Consider the following 20961-nt stretch of genomic DNA (forward strand, 5'->3'; position numbering starts at 1 on the left):
AAAGAGTTTCACCTTGAATGCATCGTCCATCCCTGACATAGATAGCTCGAACATGAGAATTGTCCCAATTGTTTTTCTTGACTAGGTAGTTGAGTAGATACTTGATTGTATGCCCCTGAAAATCAACCTTTGAATAAACATCTTAAACATATAGAGCCATATTGTTACATACAAGTATTACATGACATATATATAGTTTAGTGCGTGGGGGAGCTCCTTTGGGCCCAAGGGGGCATCCCCCCCCCCCCCCCCCCAAGGCCCCCGAACACACGCATCTTTTACAAACTGCATAAGAATAGTGGTGGCATTTAGATTTTTTTTGTGGATGACATTTAGAGTATTTGAACCATTACTATTTAAAATTTGACTTCCTAATAGTTAAATTGGTGCATATTTTAGTGACAGGCTCTCCTTGTGTTTCTTGTGTTTCAATGCAAGCTAATGGCCTGAAAGCCAACTAATTTTCTAGAGAAAACCTATTCTTTCTATTATCTTTTTTTGTTTGAAAAAGTGAGTCTGAAATACTTAGGGGACATATTACATCTACCAGCCATAATAACACGTAGCTCTTCAGGGACGTTAGCAATCATCACCACTAGAATGAAAGCCACACGATTGCCGTGGCCGGGAACACCATGTCAATTCATCAACGACCAATCTGTGAACCTTTGTAATGGCGTATTTCTATACACTAGCTGAATGCCCGTGCATTGCCACGAGACAACAAATAGCATAGAGATCAAACAATTGTTCTAAATAAGAAATGTGGGCCAACCATTATAACATGTGGTTTCCATTCCTATAACAACAAATTGATTCTCTCTCCAACTTCTTTTCTCTAAGCAGCCGTGAATCCCTTTAACCACCCTATCCATCGTTCTAAGCAGCCGTCATGGAATCCATGATGATGATGTCTCAAAGGGCAGACGCCATATAGATCTTACCACCGAGGAACACATGCTATATGTAAATTGCCCGGAAAATGAATTTGGATCAGTCAGCTAGAGAGCGTGGCAAAGGCTTGACATGCATTGTTAGGGAGTCCTGTTTGTATTAGATTCCTGCTCGGATTATACACCGCCTGGAGGCGAGAGACCGGAGGAGGAAGAAGTAAGAACAGCAGAAAAAGAAAGAGACATAATATATACTGGTCTAGAAATCGACTCACACACTGAATTGAAGTGCCAACTCAACTGCGCTTGTTTTCACCAGAAAACAGTGGGAAACTATCCTACCATGATTTTCTATTCAAGTTTGTAATAAAAAGGAAGACACCAAGAAATTACAAAGTATGTTGTATCCATGATTGAAGAAAAGCAAGGTGCTTGGCTTTAACTCTCTGTGTGTAGACGGAGCAAGATGATCCCCGGATAATCTTAGCCACCTGACAAAAGTGGGCTCTTCATTTCTGAATATTCTGCCAGTTCTTATCTTCCAGATGTTCCAAAGGCAGCGAATAATGGTGCCCATACTGAATGGGGTGCCAACTGCATCTCCGATTGGCACTGTGGAATTCCAACATGTCTGAGCAAATGTGCAGTCCCAAAACAGATGAAGCTGACTTTCATCCAGTTGTTGTTTGCAGAGAATGCATGCGTACTGACTATGGAAGGACCTGTGCCGAAGAAGATTTCTGGTATTGGCACTATCAGGCGGGAGCAACCAAAAATATATACTTCCTCCGTTCCTAAATACAAGTCTTTTTAGATGTGGGCCTTTTCTGGAATTACATAAGGTTGTTGCTGCGAGAGAGTGTCCTGCAGTTGAACCAGCTGACTGACCATGCGCTTGAGTGGAGACAGAATGTCTATATGTTAGTGTGAGAGGAGAGCACTAGAGAAAAAAAAAGAAAACGTTGCAGATCAAACGGCAAAGGTACTTTCAGCAATACACCTATTTGCCAAGCTCTACTTAGTGACATATGTAATTTACAATAGACTAACACCATAGACTAGCAGCACTGGGCTTGTACAGAGTAGAGAGCCCCTGTCCCTCTGCTCTGGTCTGCTCCCTGGATACAGATGTACTCAACATGAACAAGAACAGATTGGGAACTGGATGCACCAATCTTTTTGGTTCCATGCTACTGCTACTACTGTAATCTTTAAAATGTACCAGCACCGACAAGAGCAGATTGGTAACAAAGTTTGAGTCCATTTTGCAATTCATATGTTGGTTTCAGCAGATTATACAGGTAGCATAAAAAATAAGCAAGAAAGGCAGATTTATTGTGCCAACAAGAAGTGACTGGGAATACAGTTAAATTCACATGGCAGCTTTTTTCAGATCAAAAAAGGTGTAAGAAACAGCATCAGACATTTTTCAGATCTCAGTACAGGGATTACGATGTTTTTGGAGGCACCAGACTTTTTCCAGCATTTCAACAAACACACAGCGAGCGTAGTGCATCTCCAAGATCCACACCTCAATCTGACCGCAAAGAAGTGGACCATCAGTGCTTTGCCGTCCTTGCCGCCGGGGCCTTGGCAGCCTTCCTCTTCCTCGTCGGTGCTGTCCCCGCCGTTAGCGCAGCCGCCGCGGCCTTCCTCTTTGGGGACACCTTCGCCGGTGCCTCGGCAGAAGGAGCAGAAGCCGCCGCGACAGGCTTCTTCCTCTGCAGCCCCCTTGCCGGAGTCACGAGCGCCACCTCCTCCGACTCCCCGGACTCCTCCTTGTCCTCCTCCGACTCCTTACCGTCGACGGCCTCGCACTCCTGAGCCGCGACGGCCCCCTCCTCCTCCTCCTCCTCGTCGTCGTCGGAGCCGAGCGCGTCGGCGCGGCGGAGCCTGCCGAGGCTGCCCTCGATGCGGCCCTGGAGGCGGAGGCGCCTGCCGCCTCGAGCGCCCGTTGACCACTGCGCCTCGCGCGCCCAGGAGAGGAGCGCCGGCGGGTCGGCGCGGTCGCCGCCGGGGAACACGCGCGGCCGCGGGAGCCCGCCGCCGTAGAACCTGCCCGGACCGAGCTCGGCCACCATGGCGAGTGAGATCCGGCCTAGCTTCTCGATCTCTTGATCCGGAAAGAAATTTCCCCTCTCTCTCTCGGTGGGATGGGGATCGCCCGGCGGGAGAGTTTATCGGAGGGAGGAGAGCGCGCGGCGGGAAAGACAAAATGGGTTTGGCGCCAAAGAAAAGAAATGTGCCGACTCATCCATCATCTTTGTTCATTGCCTGGGCCTGAAGCCCAAGGCCCCCCAAGGCCCCTCCCGAATTTGCAACCAAAAATTATTACAGCATTTTTATTTCATTCTATGCTTATTATTAAATATATTTTGGGTTCAGTAGCTTAACCATATATTGTAGCTCTGCTCATACCTTTGTTAAATCGTTTAAAATGTGTAGTGTGATAAATTCATTTGAACTATTTATTTAAACATGTTATTTACAGATTTAAAAAGCATGTGTTCCCAAATGAACGCAGGACTAGAACGGTTGGCACCCTTGTTAGTATTGTTGGGGATGCAAGTGGAGTTTGTAACAAGAAACACGATACATTTGCCTCCATGAATTGATACCTTAGTTTCTTACAGGAGGAAAACTTGCTGGTTGTTACAAACTCCTACGCTTGGAAGCCCAACAAATACCAGTCAACACGCAACCAACAACGGCGGATCAGGTTTGGGTGGCGGCGGCTATTAGGAAGGGAGGATAGGCCCGGAAGCGGCGCTGTTCGCGAGGTCTTACTTAAAAGAAATTCCTAGCCAAGTCTCCTTTGGATGAGCAGGCAAACTCGGGTGACATGGCCGATTTAAATATATATATATATATATATATATATATATATATATTCTTATAAACTTCGTCTGTACTGTTTTCTGTATTGACAAACTGATTTCAATATCACAGGGCGGAAACATACGTATCTAGCAAAAAACAGTAGATAAATGCGACAACACACGCCCAATTTGATATTATCTTGAGGCGCAATGAGTTTATTTTTACAAATATAATTTCTACTCTCTCCTATCCATATTAATCGTGGCTCATTTAGTATGAAGTTGTACTAAATTAACGACAATTAATACTCCCTCCATTCATAAATATAAGTCTTTTTAGAGATTTCAATATGGGCTACATACAGAGCAAAATGAGTGAATCTACGCTTTAAACTATGTCTATATACATCTGTATGTAGGCTATATTGAAATCTCTAGAGAGATTTACATTTAGGAACATAGGGAGTATGGATCGAAGGGAGTACAATTAATGATGTTTTCAAAATTAATTGCAAGAAATGATGTTTCAATGATTTGGAGTAAAATTAATCACAATTAATATGTTTTCAAGATTTCTAAGAATTGTTGAGATATATAGATTACTGATACAAGATACTATGTAAATATTCCGCCATCAATTTCCGAAAACTTGTGTCAAGAAAATAGAAAAAAGATGATCTTGCAAATTACAAACTTCATTTATGCCCATGTGGCTCTTAAATGAAAGATACTAATAAATTGATCTCTCTCCTCACGATTTCCCTGTATATATAGTACGAGCCATGTGCTCGACTGTAAGCAATCTTACAAGTGAGAGACACACACACACACATATGTTCTCATCAACAACCATAGAACATCACATCAGTGCCTAGTAGTGTTGCATCAGTGGAGAGGATGGAGAAGCACACGATCCGGATTGCTGCGCTGACCCTGTTATCTGTACACCTCCTATGCTCCGCCACCATTGCGCAATGTAAGCAGTGCATCCGCAGACAACATTGCTATTTCACTATCTAATTTATATATCTTCGCAAAGTTTTGGTTGTTTCTTGTTTTGTTTATCAATCCAGAGAGAAACATGATTTGTATGCTATTTGATAGGCCGAACCACCGCGGCTGGCGTGGACAATGACGATATCCATGAACTGAGCTTCGGTTGCCGGAAAAAGTGCAACTTTTTTAATTGTTGCGCCTGTTGTATTACAACTGACTGGTGCTACACAAGTTTCGAGAGGTGCGATAGAAACTGCCTGGGTCCCTTCTCGCATTCTGATGAAATGCTAGCCGCGGCGACGGTGACCCCCGAAAGTGTGCCGACTAGGTCTGCAGTACGCACAGATGGCTTGATGAGAGACGTCATCCCAGAAGAGTTCGGCAATTGTCATGTGTAGTATAGCATCGTTGCGGTGAACCCCTGCTCCTTTACCCGCCTAGCCGAATTTATTTGTCCCTTAAGGCATATGTAATGCGTGATGTGTGGAGAAATAAAGTTTGCAATACCCTAAATAGCTGTTGCAGTTTTATTTGTCATATTTTGTTTGAACTTTTTTATTTCCAATTATTTCTGGCTAAGTTTTATTGTACAACAAGTAATGTGAGGCCTAAAACAAGTGTCTGTTTTCCCACATACATACATACATACATACATACATACATACATGTGGAGCGTGTATGAATCTGGCGACTGGCTGCCGTGATGAGTGCCATGAAACAAGATCTCTAAGAAATGCTTCTGATTCGGACCAAAAACATATCTCTGGTTTTACGAAAGAATAATATGCAGGAACTCCCACACTGATTAATCATTTGTCCCTTCGATCCAATATTAGTTGTCGCTGATTTGAGTTAGTACGGTGGTATTAGCTGGTATAGAAAATGTTGGTGGAAGTAGCGGCAAACATAATAAGCAAGAAACGGACGGAAGATTGTCATATGTTGAGTACCAACAAAAGAATAGACGACTGCCTTTGAAATGAATGAAAAAACAACAGAAGAGAATGGGAACGCACTTGAAATCTTTCTGCAATTTAGATCTGAGTACAGTACAGGGACTAGTAAGCACCAAACATTTTCAGATCTGAGTCCAGTACAGGGACTAGTAGTATGTTTCTGGAGGGATTTGATTCAGATATAGGGGCACTGACACCAGATTTCGTTCCACCATTTCAATGAACAAACAGCGTGCTTCTTCTCCAAGAACTGAAACATCAGTGCTTTGCCCTCGGAGAGGTCCTCCTCCTTGCCGCCGGCGCCTCGGCAGCCTTGCTCTTCTGTGCCGTCCTGCTGGCCACGGACGATTGCGCCTCGCGCGCCCAGGAGAGGAGCGACAGTGGGTCGGTGCGGTCACCGGGGAACATGCACAGAGTACTGTGAACTATGTGTAGTATTTCGAATTTGGATTTAAGCTTTCTAGGGGTCGTAGAGACACGTCTTGTGAACATGCACATTATTTTGAAAATAAAATAAAATATTTAAATTTATTTTAAAATATCAAAACATGGGAGCATGCAGTATTCTTGTTGTTGGACAGTTAAATCATAAATACCAATTGAAAAAGTACACAAATATAATTTTTTACCATGAAAGTGAAAGATGTCTTCTCACTGCATGCAATTTTTCTCTTTTTGGAGGTTGTAGGCACATGTGTTGTGAACGCTCACAACTGTTTTCCATTTCGTTAGACATTTAAATTTGATTTGTGTTCTTCTTTTAAACATGGAAGTGAGAGCAGCTCTAGCAGAGTCACCTTATGACCTCGACTGTCATTTTAATAACTGCCAATATGGCGATTTTAGCTCAAAATGACACTAGTAGGGCCGCTGCCTCCCGATGGACATAATTTATAGAACTCTCCCTATGGCGCACTAGCCACTACAGCCACCGAATCTGATGGATGATGCGGTGGGGCACGGTTTCTGATGGCTGTCGGTGGGACGCGTTGTGTCGCATCAGTTACATAAATTTACGGAACTCTTCCTTCACTTTAGTTTTTTTCATCCTTCACCACTGCTTAGTTAATGTCTTTTTTGATGTCACAATCAACAATCCCACTAGCATATGACCGTCGTTTCTTTGATGAAACAATGGACCTCGAGCATTTAAGTAAGCTCGTCATCGGAATATGCAAGTCAAGTTTTAATAATGTAAAAATCCCACTAGCATATGAAGAACTACCCATCTATCTTGGCTAGAGAAGACAAATAGATCGGAAAGCATACATAGCTACTCAATTATATAGCAAAGAAACTCCAAAAGTTTGAAATATATTCAATGAACAATCTTATCATAAATCCACAGTTCATCGCATCCCAAGAAACACACCACAAGAGTTACATCAGATTGATCTCGATGAACAAGAACATGGTATTGCAGATCCGAGAGAGAGAGAGAGAGAGAGAGAGAGAACCATCTAGCTACTAGTATGGACCCGTAGGTCCTAAAGGAACTACTCACACATCATCATTAAGGCTACAAGGTTGATGAAGAGGCCACCTCCAATGACTTCACCCTCCGACAGAACTCCGAAACAGGGCTCCAGATGCGATCTCTTCACAAGATGCTTGCAACGGCGATGAAATTCTTCTGGAGGTACGCCAGATGGTTTCTCTATTTATAGGAATTTATGACGGTGGAAAATAGGTTAAGGCGGTAACCAGGAAGCCCACAAGCCCATTGGCTGGTGGGTCCTCTCGATGACTCCCAAAGCTTCCAATTTTCTTGTTTCCCAAAACAAATCGTGTTAAATCGGCAACGTATTTTGACCTGTGTAGATATTAATTTCGAGAGAAACAAAAAACAAGAAAAAAAAACAGAAACTGACACTGGGCACTAAATTAATAAATTTGTCCATAAAATAATGTAAAATAATAATATATATAAATGATAATATAGCATCATGAAATAATAAAAAAATTATGGACACTGCAAAATCGGACGATCACAAGCAACCTTACTACCATTAGCTACCTTTACCTTTGAATTGGGCAGCAACATGAGTGTCCACAAGGTGTGGATACTGCCAAAATCCACTAAAAGGAGAGGTTGAGGCCTTGCAATTGGATTTTGAGTTGCATAGTTTTACCTAAACGAGTGGCATTACCAAATACTGTAGAAGAAATAATCATGGCATTGACTTCACTGGTAGCACTTTTATCAGTGTGAAGTTCTAAGAATCTTGATAGAAGGCCACCATTTCCTGGACACCCCCGTTTATAATCATGCACTAACCATACATACATCATGCACGATCACGAACGAAGACCCCGTTAATATCGCAACACAATCTATGACACAAATTTAAACATAAATCTTTATATTGCAAGCCAGGGCCACGAGGACCCATAAAGCAACAACCATGAAAGCAAATATTATCCGAGTCAGACATAGTTAGACAAGTTTTGGCTTAAGAAGTCTTAGCCAAACAATGAAACAAGATCGAAATGCAAGACCTCCTGCCTGGGGCCTCCGGACTACTCATGGTCATCAGTCTCCACGTAGTACGCACCATCAGGTTAACCTACACCCGCGGTGCCACAAGCTGTTGCAGCAACCGGGGCGAATGAAAAGTGTATCAAAGCAACGATGAATACCATCCAAAAAACTCGCAAGACTTGCATCAGAACTATACTAGATATGCATCGGTATAAAAGGAATGAGGCTATATCAATGGACTAAACGGCAGAAATGCGAGAATAAAGGGGGGAAGCTCTACGTATCACAAGTGCCTCCATCTTGCAGCATTAGAAGAGGAACTGGGATTCTTGCAGCAATAGAAGAGAATGAGAACAATCTTGCCGCCTTGAAGAGAAAGAGCCCAAACGAATACAAGCAACGATTACAGCAATGCACTAACCCTTGGATTCAATTCCCATGGGAAAGCGATCCTCGGGCGCGCTACAACTCATGGTGAATTTTATTAAGTATCCGAATTAAGTTGCAGAAGCTCAGGATACAACACTAAGTCGTCCTGTTATCGTGGACACGACCATTCGAATAGTTTACTTCCCTACAGGGGTGCATCACATTACCTGGTACACTCAATTACCTCAGGCCGGCCACACTTTTCTGGGTAATGTCCGGCCTCGGATAATCGACACGTCGTAGTCCTACCTAGGCTCTCCAGAGAGGTCCCCACCGGTCTACATCCTAAGCGCGAAGAGGTTGTTCGTCCTCTTACCCCGAAGCGCCCGTGCACGTCTCGAGCAGGGTTCTAGCTTCACCTCATACGTAGGATATCTGCTGGTCTACGATGCCGCCTCTTTGAACTGGACATCCGACAGAGCTTTCGGGAGGAATGTACGACGCCGAGGGCCCCATAAACCATTATCCCGCATGGCGGTTAGTGCGTATATACCAGTGGCAATCTCAGATCAGATACCCAGAACTCGTTTAGTCATGTTATTTTAGTAGCTTGCGGATAACGATGAGGGCCCAGGCTCACCTCAACCGGAGGGTATCTACCCGCCCTGTCACACCTACTGGGTGAAGAGGCTAATTGGTTTGCTGCCAAAGTTTGGCATTGCCAATATTTGGCAAGCCAACGTTTGGCAAAAGCAAAAATTACCAAAAATTGGCAACTTTTTGAGAGATGGACAAGAACCAATTGGTAGCCAACCAATTAAGAGCCAATTTTTTAGACTTGCCAACAATTGGCATGCCAATTATTGGCACCAAACCAATTAGGCTCGAAACACGTGCAAACAGTATCAGCCTCACCATCATCCTGTGGATATCTGCTGGGATCCCGTTCTGCCTCGGAACATAAACATGACATAACACAATGCAATAATAGTCTTCGTTGGCATCTCGGTGCAGTCCATCTCACTCCATGTCGTAGGCCACCGAAGTCTGGGGGTCACCGTAGAGTATATATAGTATACGGTGTACCGCGATCATCACCCAGAGGGATCACGACACGGTCATAGCATGGCAAAACAGACAAGGGTGTAGGGCCAACTGATGGGTCATAAGCATCACTAAACTAGGAATGCTAGGACAATAGGTAAAGCATCAACAAAGGTGACAAAAACAGGCTATGCATCAGAATATGATATACCAAAACATCATATCAGAACCATTATCTAATGCATGAAACAGAGAGAAAGAATAGGCGATATTAGAATGATCAAGGGGCTTTGCTTGCCTGGAAGCTCTGCAGAGAAGGATGGGTCATTGGTGATGTAGTCGTACTCGTGGGCAGCGACAGTCTCGGGGTCTACTGATAAGAATGGACGAGAGGGTGAAGAAATAAATAATGGGCACACAAGTGCAACACAGATGCATGTCATGGCAATATGTGTTGATGATATGATCTAATGCATCCCTATACATTTTAAAAGAAGAGGGAAAATATCTGGCAATATTTTCCTAGGTCCAGGTATTATTTGATATATTAATCGAGGGGCAAACTATCAATGTTCATTATGTTAGAGGGTTGTGACAGGTTTGTGGACGGCATATTCAGATTCTTCATATTTTTCTGATCAACTTTCATATATAATCTGTTTTCATCTGCCTTACGGTTATTTTTCTATGTTTTTCCAAAGTTTCTGGTATTTTTATGAAATTTCTTGTTTATTCAAAATTAGTACCAAAATGCTATGTGTGTACGGGTTAGGATCCTTTGCAGTATTGTACGGTACTGCAGAGGGTCTCAACCCTGTGTGTACACATCAGTGGCTGACTCGTGGGGCTAGGTGGGCCAGTTGATGTTGGAAATATGCCCTAGAGGCAATAATAAAAGCATTATTATTATATTTCCTTGTTCATGATAATTGTCTTTATTCATGCTATAATTGTGTTATCCGGAAATCGTAATACATGTGTGAATAATAGACACCAACATGTCCCTAGTAAGCCTCTAGTTGACTAGCTCGTTGATCAACAGATAGTCATGATTTCCTGACTATGGACATTGGATGTCATTGATAACGAGATCACATCATTAGGAGAATGATGTGATGGACAAGACCCAATCCTAAACATAGCACAAGATCGTATAGTTCGTTTGCTAGAGTTTTCCAATGTCAAAGTATCTTTTCCTTAGACCATGAGATCGTGTAACTCCCGGATACCGTAGGAGTGCTTTGGGTGTGCCAAACGTCACAACGTAACTGGGTGACTATAAAGGTATACTACGGGTATCTCCGAAAGTGTCTGTTGGGTTGACATGGATCAAGACTGGGATTTGTCACTCCGTATGACGGAGAGGTATCACTGGGCCCACTCGGTAATGCATCATCATAATGAGCTCAAAGTGACCAAGTGTCTGGTCACGGGATCATGCATTACGGTACGAGTAAAGTGACTTGCCGGTAACGAGATTGAACGAGGTATTGGGATACCAACGATCGAATCTCGGGCAAGTAACATATCGATTGACAAAGGGAATTGTATACGGGGTTGCTTGAATCCTCAACATCGTGGTTCATCCGATGAGATCATCGAGGAGCATGTGGGAGCCAACATGGGTATCCAGATCCTGCTGTTGGTTATTGACCGGAGAGCGATCTCGGTCATGTCTACATGTCTCCCGAACCCGTAGGGTCTACACACTTAAGGTTCGGTGACGCTAGGGTTGTAGGGATATGTATATGCAGTAACCCGAATGTTGTTCGGAGTCCCGGATGAGATCCCGGACGTCACGAGGAGTTCCAGAATGGTCCGGAAGTAAAGATTTATATATGGGAAGTCCTGTTTCGGCCATCGGGACAAGTTTCGGGGTCATCGGTATTGTACCGGGACCACCGGAAGGGTCCCGGGGGTCCACCGATGGGGCCACCTGTCCCGGGGGGGCACATGGGCTGTAGGGGGTGCGCCTTGGCCTACATGGGCCAAGGGCACCAGCCCCAAGAGGCCCATGCGCCTAGGGTTTCAAGGAGGAAGAGTCCTAGGAGGGGAAGGCACCTCCTAGGTGCCTTGGGGAGGAAGGATTCCTCCCCCTTGGCCGCACCCCCCTAGGAGATTGGATCTCCTAGGGCCGGCGCCCCCCCCTTGGTCCTCCTATATATAGTGGGGGAAGGAGGGCTCTTCATCCATGCCTTTGGTTGCCTCCTTCTCCCTCTCCAACACCTCCTCCTCCATAGTGCTTGGCGAAGCCCTGACGGAGTACTGCAGCTTCACCATCACCACGCCGTCGTGCTGCTGCTGGAGCCATCTTCCTCAACCTCTCCTTCCCTCTTGCTGGATCAAGAAGAAGGAGACGTTACGCTGACCGTACGTGTGTTGAACGCGGAGGTGCCGTCCGTTCGGTGCTAGGATCTCCGGTGATTTGGATCACGTCGTGTTCGACTACCTCATCCCCGTTCTTTGAACGCTTCCGCTCGTGATCTACAAGGTACGTAGATGCATCTAATCACTCGTTGCTAGATGAACTCCTAGATGGATCTTGGTGAAACCGTAGGAAATTTTTTGTTTTCTGCTACGTTCCCCAACAGTGGCATCATGAGCTAGGTCTATGCGTAGTTCTTCTTGCGCGAGTAGAACACAATTTGTTGTGGGCGTAGATGTTGTCAACTTTCTTGCCACTACTAGTCTTATCTTGCTTCAACGGTATTGTGGGATGAAGCGGCCTGGACCAACCTTACACGTACGCTTACGTGAGACCGGTTCCACCGACTAACATGCACTAGTTGCATAAGGTGGCTGGCGGGTGTCTGTCTCTCCTACTTTAGTTGGAGCGGATTCGATGAAAAGGGTCCTTATGAAGGGTAAATAGAAGTTGACAAATCATGTTGTGGTTTCACGTAGGTAAGAAAACGTTCTTGCTAGAACCCTACTTCAGCCACGTAAAACATGCAACAACAATTAGAGGACGTCTAACTTGTTTTTGCAGCAAGTGCTTTGTGATATGATATGGCCAAAGTTGTGATGAATGATGAATGATCTATATGTGATGTATGAGATGTTCATGCTATTGTAATAGGAATCACGACTTGCATGTCGATGAATATGACAACCGGCAGGAGCCATAGGAGTTGTATTTATTTTTTGTATGACCTGTGTGTCATTGAGAAACGCCATGTAAATTACTTTACTTTATTGCTAAATGCGTTAGCCATAGTAGTAGAAGTAATAGTTGGCGAGCAACTTCATGGAGACACGATGATGGGGATCATGATGATGGAGATCATGGTGTCAAGCCGGTGACAAGATGATCATGGAGCCCCAAGATGGAGATCAAAGGAGCTATGTGATATTGGCCATATCATGTCACTATTATTATTTGATTGCATTTGATGTTTATCATGTTTTGCATCTTGTTTACTTAGAACGACGGTAGTAAATAAGATGATCCCTCATAATAATTTCAAGAAAGTGTCCCCCCTAACTGTGCACCGTTGCGACAGTTCGTTGTTTCAATGCACCACGTGATGATCGCGTGTTTGATTCAAAACGTTCACATACAACGGGTGTAAGACAGATTTACACATGCAAACACTTAGGTTGACTTGACGAGCCTAGCATGTGTATAGACATGGCCTCGGAACACAGAAGACCGAAAGGTCGAGCATGAGTCGTATAGAAGATACGATCAACATGAAGATGTTCACCGACGTTGACTAGTCCGTCTCACGTGATGATCGGACACGGCCTAGTTGACTCAGATCATGTTATACTTAGATGACTAGAAGAGGGATGTCTATCTAAGTGGGAGTTCATTGTATAATTTGATTAGATGAACTTAATTATCATGAACTTAGTCTAAAATCTTTACAATATGTCTTGTAGATCAAATGGCCAACGTAGTCCTCAACTTCAACGCGTTCCTAGAGAAAACCAAGCTGAAAGACGATGGCAGCAACTATACGGACTGGGTCCGGAACCTGAGGATCATCCTCATAGCTGCCAAGAAAGATTATGTCCTACAAGCACCGCTAGGTGATCCACCCGTCCCACAGAACCAAGACGTTATGAACGCTTGGCAGACACGTGCTGATGACTACTCCCTCGTTCAGTGCGGCATGCTTTACAGCCTAGAGTCGGGGCTCCAAAAGCGTTTTGAGATACATGGAGCATATGAGATGTTCGAAGAGCTGAAAATGGTTTTCCAAGCTCATGCCCAGGTCGAGAGATATGAAGTCTCCGACAAATTCTTCAGCTGTAAGATGAAGGAAAATAGTTCTGTCAGTGAGCACATACTCACTATGTCTGGGTTACATAACCGCTTGACTCAGCTGGGAGTTAATCTCCCGGATGATGCGGTCATTGATAGAATCCTCCAGTCGCTTCCACCGAGCTACAAGAGCTTTGTGATGAACTTCAATATGCAGGGGATGGAAAAGACCATTCCTGAAGTATTTGCTATGCTGAAATCAGCAGAGGTAGAAGTCAGGAAGGAACATCAAGTGTTGATGGTCAATAAAACCACTAAGTTTAAGAAGGGCAAGGGTAAAAAGAACTCCAAGAAGGACGGCAAGGAAGTTGCCGCGCCTGGCAAGAAAGCTGCCGGGAAGAAGCCAAAGAATGGACCCAAGCCCGAGACTGAGTGCTTTTATTGCAAGAGAAGTGGTCACTGGAAGCGGAACTGCCCCAAATACTTAGCAGACAAAAAGGCCGGCAAAACAAAAGGTATATGTGATATACATGTAATTGATGTGTACCTTACCAGTACTCGTAGTAGCTCTTGGGTATTTGATACCGGTGCGGTTGCTCACATTTGTAACTCAAAGCAGGAGCTGCGGAATAAGCGGAGACTGGCGAAGGACGAGGTGATGATGCGCGTCGGGAATGGTTCCAAGGTCGATGTGATCGCCATCGGCACGCTGCCTCTACATTTACCTACGGGATTAGTTTTAAACCTCAATAATTGTTATTTAGTGCCAGCTTTGAGCATGAACATTGTATCGGGATCTCGTTTAATTCGAGATGGCTACTCATTTAAATCCAAGAATAATGGTTGTTCCATTTATATGAGAGATATGTTTTATGGTCATGCTCCTATGGTGAATGGTTTATTCTTAATGAATCTCGAGCGTAATGCTACACATATTCATAGTGTGAGTACCAAAAGATGTAAGGTTGATAATGATAGTCCCACATACTTGTGGCACTGCCGCCTTGGTCACATAGGTGTCAAACGCATGAAGAAGCTCCATGCAGATGAACTTTTAGAGTCTCTTGATTACGAATCATTTGACACGTGCGAACCACGCCTCATGGGTAAGATGACCAAGACTCCGTTCTCAGGAACAATGGAGCGAGCAACCAACTTATTGGAAATCATACATACTGATGTGTGCGGTCCAATGAGTGTTGAGGCTCGCGGTGGCTATCGTTATGTTCTCACCCTCACTGATAATTTGAGTAGATATGGGTATATCTACTTAATGAAACACAAGTCTGAAACCTTTGAAAAGTTCAAGGAATTTCAGAGTGAGGTTGAGAATCAACGTGACAGGAAAATCAAGTTTCTACGATCAGATCGTGGAGGAGAATACTTGAGTCATGAATTTAGCACACACTTAAGAAAATGTGGAATAGTTTCACAACTCACGCCACCTGGAACACCTCAGCGTAATGGTGTGTCCGAACGTCGTAATCGCACTCTATTAGATATGGTACGATCTATGATGTCTCTTACCGATTTACCGCTATCTTTTTGGGGCTATGCTTTAGAGACTGCCGCATTCACTTTAAATAGGGCTCCGTCGAAATCCGTTGAGACGACACCGTTTGAATTATGGTTTGGGAAGAAACCTAAGCTGTCGTTTCTGAAAGTTTGGGGATGCGATGCTTATGTCAAGAAACTTCAACCTGAAAAGCTCCAACCCAAGTCGGAAAAATGCGTCTTCATAGGATACCCTAAAGAAACTGTTGGGTATACCTTCTACCTCAGATCCGAAGGCAAGATCTTTGTTGCCAAGAATGGATTCTTTCTAGAGAAAGAGTTTCTCTCGAAAGAAGTAAGTGGGAGGAAAGTAGAACTTGATGAAGTGTTACCTCTTGAACCGGAAAATGGCGCAACTCAAGAAAATGTTCCTGAGGTGCCTGCACCAACTAGAGAGGAAGTTATTGATGATGATCAAGATACTTCTGAGCAAGCTCCTACTGAAATTCGAAGGTCCACAAGGACACGTTCCGCACCAGAGTGGTACGGCAACCCTGTCTTGAAAATCATGTTGTTAGACAATGGTGAACCTTCGAACTATGAAGAAGCGATGGCGGGCCCGGATTCCGACAAATGGCTGGAAGCCATGAAATCCGAGATAGGATCCATGTATGAAAACGAAGTATGGACTTTGACTGACTTGCCCGTTGAACGGCGATCCATAGAAAATAAATGGATCTTTAAGAAGAAGACAGACGCGGATGGTAATGTGACCATCTATAAAGCTCGGCTTGTCGCTAAGGGTTATCGACAAGTTCAAGGGGTTGACTACGATGAGACTTTCTCACCGGTAGCGAAGCTGAAGTCCGTCCGAATCATGTTAGCAATTGCCGCATTCTACGATTATGAGATATGGCAAATGGACGTCAAAACGGCATTCCTTAATGGTTTCCTTAAGGAAGAATTGTATATGATGAAGCCGGAAGGTTTTGTCGATCCTAAGAATGCTAACAAGGTGTGCAAGCTCCAACGCTGGATTTATGGGCTGGTGCAAGCATCTCGGAGTTGGAACATTCGCTTTGATGAGATGATCAAAGCGTTTGGGTTTACGCAGACTTATGGAGAAGCCTGCGTTTACAAGAAAGTGAGTGGGAGCTCTGTAGCATTTCTCATACTATATGTAGATGACATACTTTTGATGGGAAATGATATAGAACTCTTGGACAGCATTAAGGCCTACTTGAATAAGAGTTTTTCAATGAAGGACCTTGGAGAAGCTGCTTATATATTAGGCATCAAGATCTATAGAGACAGATCAAGACGCCTCATAGGTCTTTCGCAAAGCACATACCTTGATAGATCGAGACGCCTCATAGGTCTTTCACAAAGCACATACCTTGATAAGATATTGAAGAAGTTCAATATGGATCAGTCTAAGAAGGGGTTCTTGCCTGTGTTGCAAGGTGTGAAATTGAGCTCGGCTCAATGTCCGACCACGGCAGAAGATATAGAAGAGATGAGTGTCATCCCCTATGCCTCAGCCATAGGTTCTATTATGTATGCCATGCTGTGTACCAGACCTGATGTAAACCTTGCCGTAAGTTTGGTAGGAAGGTACCAAAGTAATCCCGGCAAGGAATACTGGACAGCGGTCAAGAATATCCTAAAGTACCTGAAAAGGACTAAGGAATGTTTCTCGTTTATGGAGGTGACGAAGAGCTCGTCGTAAAGGGTTGCGTCGACGCTAGCTTCGACACAGATCTGGATGACTCAAAGTCACAAACCGGATACGTGTATATTTTGAATGGTGGGGCAGTAAGCTGGTGCAGTTGCAAGCAGAGCGTCGTGGCGGGATCTACATGTGAAGCGGAGTACATGGCAGCCTCAGAGGCAGCACATGAAGCAATACGGGTGAAGGAGTTCATCACCGACCTAGGAGTCATACCCAATGCATCGGGGCCGATCAAGCTCTTCTGTGACAACACTGGAGCTATTGCTCTTGCCAAGGAGCCCAGGTTTCACAAGAAGACAAGGCACATCAAGCGTCGCTTCAACTCCATTCGTGAAAATGTTCAAGATGGAGACATAGAGATTTGTAAAGTACATACGAACCTGAATGTAGCAGATCCGTTGACTAAACCTCTCCCTAGGGCAAAACATGATCAACACCAGAATTCCATGGGTGTTCGATTCATCACAATGTAACTAGATTATTGACTCTAGTGCAAGTGGGAGACTGTTGGAAATATGCCCTAGAGGCAATAATAAAAGCATTATTATTATATTTCCTTGTTCATGATAATTGTCTTTATTCATGCTATAATTGTGTTATCCGGAAATCGTAATACATGTGTGAATAATAGACACCAACATGTCCCTAGTAAGCCTCTAGTTGACTAGCTCGTTGATCAACAGATAGTCATGATTTCCTGACTATGGACATTGGATGTCATTGATAACGAGATCACATCATTAGGAGAATGATGTGACGGACAAGACCCAATCCTAAACATAACACAAGATCGTATAGTTCGTTTGCTAGAGTTTTCCAATGTCAAAGTATCTTTTCCTTAGACCATGAGATCGTGTAATTCCCGGATACCGTAGGAGTGCTTTGGGTGTGCCAAACGTCACAACGTAACTGGGTGACTATAAAGGTATACTACGGGTATCTCCGAAAGTGTCTGTTGGGTTGACATGGATCAAGACTGGGATTTGTCACTCCGTATGACGGAGAGGTATCACTGGGCCCACTCGGTAATGCATCATCATAATGAGCTCAAAGTGACCAAGTGTCTGGTCACGGGATCATGCATTACGGTACGAGTAAAGTGACTTGCCGGTAACGAGATTGAACGAGGTATTGGGATACCGACAATCGAATCTCGGGCAAGTAACATATCGATTGACAAAGGGAATTGTATACGGGGTTGCTTGAATCCTCGACATCGTGGTTCATCCAATGAGATCATCGAGGAGCATGTGGGAGCCAACATGGGTATCCAGATCCCGCTGTTGGTTATTGACCGGAGAGCGATCTCGGTCATGTCTACATGTCTCCCGAACCCGTAGGGTCTACACACTTAAGGTTCGGCGACGCTAGGGTTATAGGGATATGTATATGCAGTAACCCGAATGTTGTTCGGAGTCCCGGATGAGATCCCGGACGTCACGAGGAGTTCCGGAATGGTCCGGAAGTAAAGATTTATATATGGGAAGTCCTGTTTCGGCCATCGGGACAAGTTTCGGGGTCATCGGTATTGTACCGGGACCACCGGAAGGGTCCCGGGGGTCCACCGGGTGGGGCCACCTGTCCTGGGGGGCCACATGGGCTGTAGGGGGTGCGCCTTGGCCTACATGGGCCAAGGGCACCAGCCCCAAGAGGCCCATGCGCCTAGGGTTTCAAGGAGGAAGAGTCCTAGGAGGGGAAGGCACCTCCTAGATGCCTTGGGGAGGAAGGATTCCTCCCCCTTGGCCGCACCCCCCTAGGAGATTGGATCTCCTAGGGTCGGCGCCCCCCCCACCCCTTGGCCCTCCTATATATAGTGGGGGAAGGAGGGCTCTTCATCCATGCCTTTGGTTGCCTCCTTCTCCCTCTCCAACACCTCCTCCTCCTCCATAGTGCTTGGCGAAGCCCTAACGGAGTACTGCAGCTTCACCATCACCACGCCGTCGTGCTGCTGCTGGAGCCATCTTTCTCAACCTCTCCTTCCCTCTTACTGGATCAAGAAGAAGGAGACGTTACGCTGACCATACGTGTGTTGAACGCGGAGGTGCCGTCCGTTCGGTGTTAGGATCTCCGGTGATTTGGATCACGTCGTGTTCGACTACCTCATCCCCGTTCTTTGAACGCTTCCGCTCGCGATCTACAAGGTACGTAGATGCATCTAATCACTCGTTGCTAGATGAACTCCTAAATGGATCTTGGTGAAACCGTAGGAAATTTTTTGTTTTCTGCTACGTTCCCCAACACTTGACCCAGTCAACTTTAGACTGGTCAAGGGGTACTAAACAGTGGGTCCCGGCTGTCATAGGATCATATATTAAACATGTTGATTTATCCTAACTGGACTTCTTGTTTACATTAATGGTCTCTTCCCCATTTATCATCACAAATGAAACAAAGGCCTTTAGCATGCCTATAAGCTCTCAGTGCCAACCATTTATCTTCCTGTCCTATTCCTCGATCAGGCTCTAAAACTTGTTTCTCTTCGATAGACATGGTTCTAGAAGATTTCAGAGCTGGAAGAGTGGGGCTGGAAAAAGTGTTAACTCTCTTAGTAACTGAAGGTGTAGAAAACATGTTAGCTCTGACAGCTTCATCACCTAATTCCTCATGTAACAAGGCGAAGGTAAGCTGAATCTAGATCAGATGGTTGCTGCAAACCAGCAACGACTCTTGCAATAGGTTTCAACCCTTCCATGAATCTGGTAACGTAGCGGATAGTGTTAGGAAACTCCTCATATGCTATGAGTTGATCATACCATTCAGAAAACCCTTCCACATAATCCTCCACTGTGCTAGTCTACTGAATGTTGAACATCTTTAGGAGCTGACTCTGGTGTTGGTTTCTGCCAAAGCGAGACTGCAACAGGCGACTGAATTTTTCCCAGGTAGGATTTGGTACCCGTCGCTGAACTGAGCCCAACCAACGGGCAGCCGGACCCTCAAACATGGATGAAGAGAAAGGAATCCACTGATGACGCAATGTGCTCCATAGTTTGAAATAATCTTCACATTGGTTCTACCAAAGCTTCAGATTGGAGCCATCAAATTTTGGAAGTTCAATTCGAGGACTCAACCCAAACGAGTCAGCAGTATTCGGCCAGACAATTTTCCATCAAAATTCCTGAATTGCCGTGGAAATCCGGATCAGTCTGCGTACCTCAAACCGGATGTGGGACTTAAATTTGATGTCCAGACCCCTAGTGTTCATGTTCAAAGCGGTGCCCATCGGGGTTGACGGTGCCGCCTGCTGATGCCTTGGGAGAGCCGAGCTTGGGAGACCCAGGCTCAGAGCGTGGGGCATGGTCAAGTTCACCTCGCATCTCGTCTAGTTCGACACCAACGGAGACCTTGACGTCGTCGATCCGCCCCGATAGCTGATCCAATTTGGCGTCCAATGTAGTGATGGCCTGGATGGTGTGATCGCTGCGGTCGGAGAGGCTCTTGGTCAACACCTAGTCTAAATCACCCTGCAGTAGCTCATAGATCGCCTTCGTCTCCAACTAGATCTGATCCATGGACTCCTCTCGACGATGATCGGCGAATCTTGTGCGGTGGGTATGGGTGGCACCTCTAGGGCTACAAGGCTCTGATACCAGATTGTAAGGAGCTCTATATAAAATGTATGGTGGCTATGTGTCGAGTTCATATTACAACTTGAATTCACTGAAAATGGAGTTCCTCTCGCTCACGCCATGGATGCCTCAGCTCTATCCAACCCAAAACAGATTGCCGTCCTGGTCCTTCCTCTCTATTGGTAGACAATTTTAGTAATTACAAGGCCAACATGGCCCATTCTGGGTCAGCAAGTCACGTAGGAAGCTTCATTCGTCGCTTGGGCCAGCTGTATCTTCAAACATGGCTTCCCGCATCTCAGGTGCCTGTAGGTCGCTGACAATCTAACTTAAAAGAAATCCCTAGCTAGGTCTCGTGTGGATGACCAGGGAAGCTCAGGTACCATGGCCGATTTGG

The 20961-nt window shown here is 45.0% G+C and overlaps 1 protein-coding gene across 1 annotated transcript; it reads right to left on the minus strand.

Moving 5' to 3' along the window:
- Positions 1-2207: 2207 nt before the first annotated feature.
- LOC147982748 (uncharacterized) lies at positions 2208-3083 on the minus strand. Its single transcript, XM_087539340.1, has one exon. It carries the CDS (start codon positions 2972-2974, stop codon positions 2453-2455), a length of 522 nt encoding a protein of 173 aa, XP_087395466.1. The 5' UTR covers positions 2975-3083; the 3' UTR covers positions 2208-2452.
- Positions 3084-20961: the final 17878 nt, after the last annotated feature.

Source organism: Triticum urartu, chromosome 2A (assembly GCF_056163025.1).
Source record: "Triticum urartu cultivar PI428250 chromosome 2A, HENAU_Tu73, whole genome shotgun sequence".
Classification (NCBI taxonomy): Eukaryota; Viridiplantae; Streptophyta; class Magnoliopsida; order Poales; family Poaceae; genus Triticum; species Triticum urartu.

What these genes read in the sequence shown, in the direction of transcription:
- LOC147982748 (XM_087539340.1), bottom strand. Translation starts at nt 2,974, where the DNA reads ATGGTGGCCGAGCTCGGTCCGGGCAGGTTCTACGGCGGCGGGCTCCCG.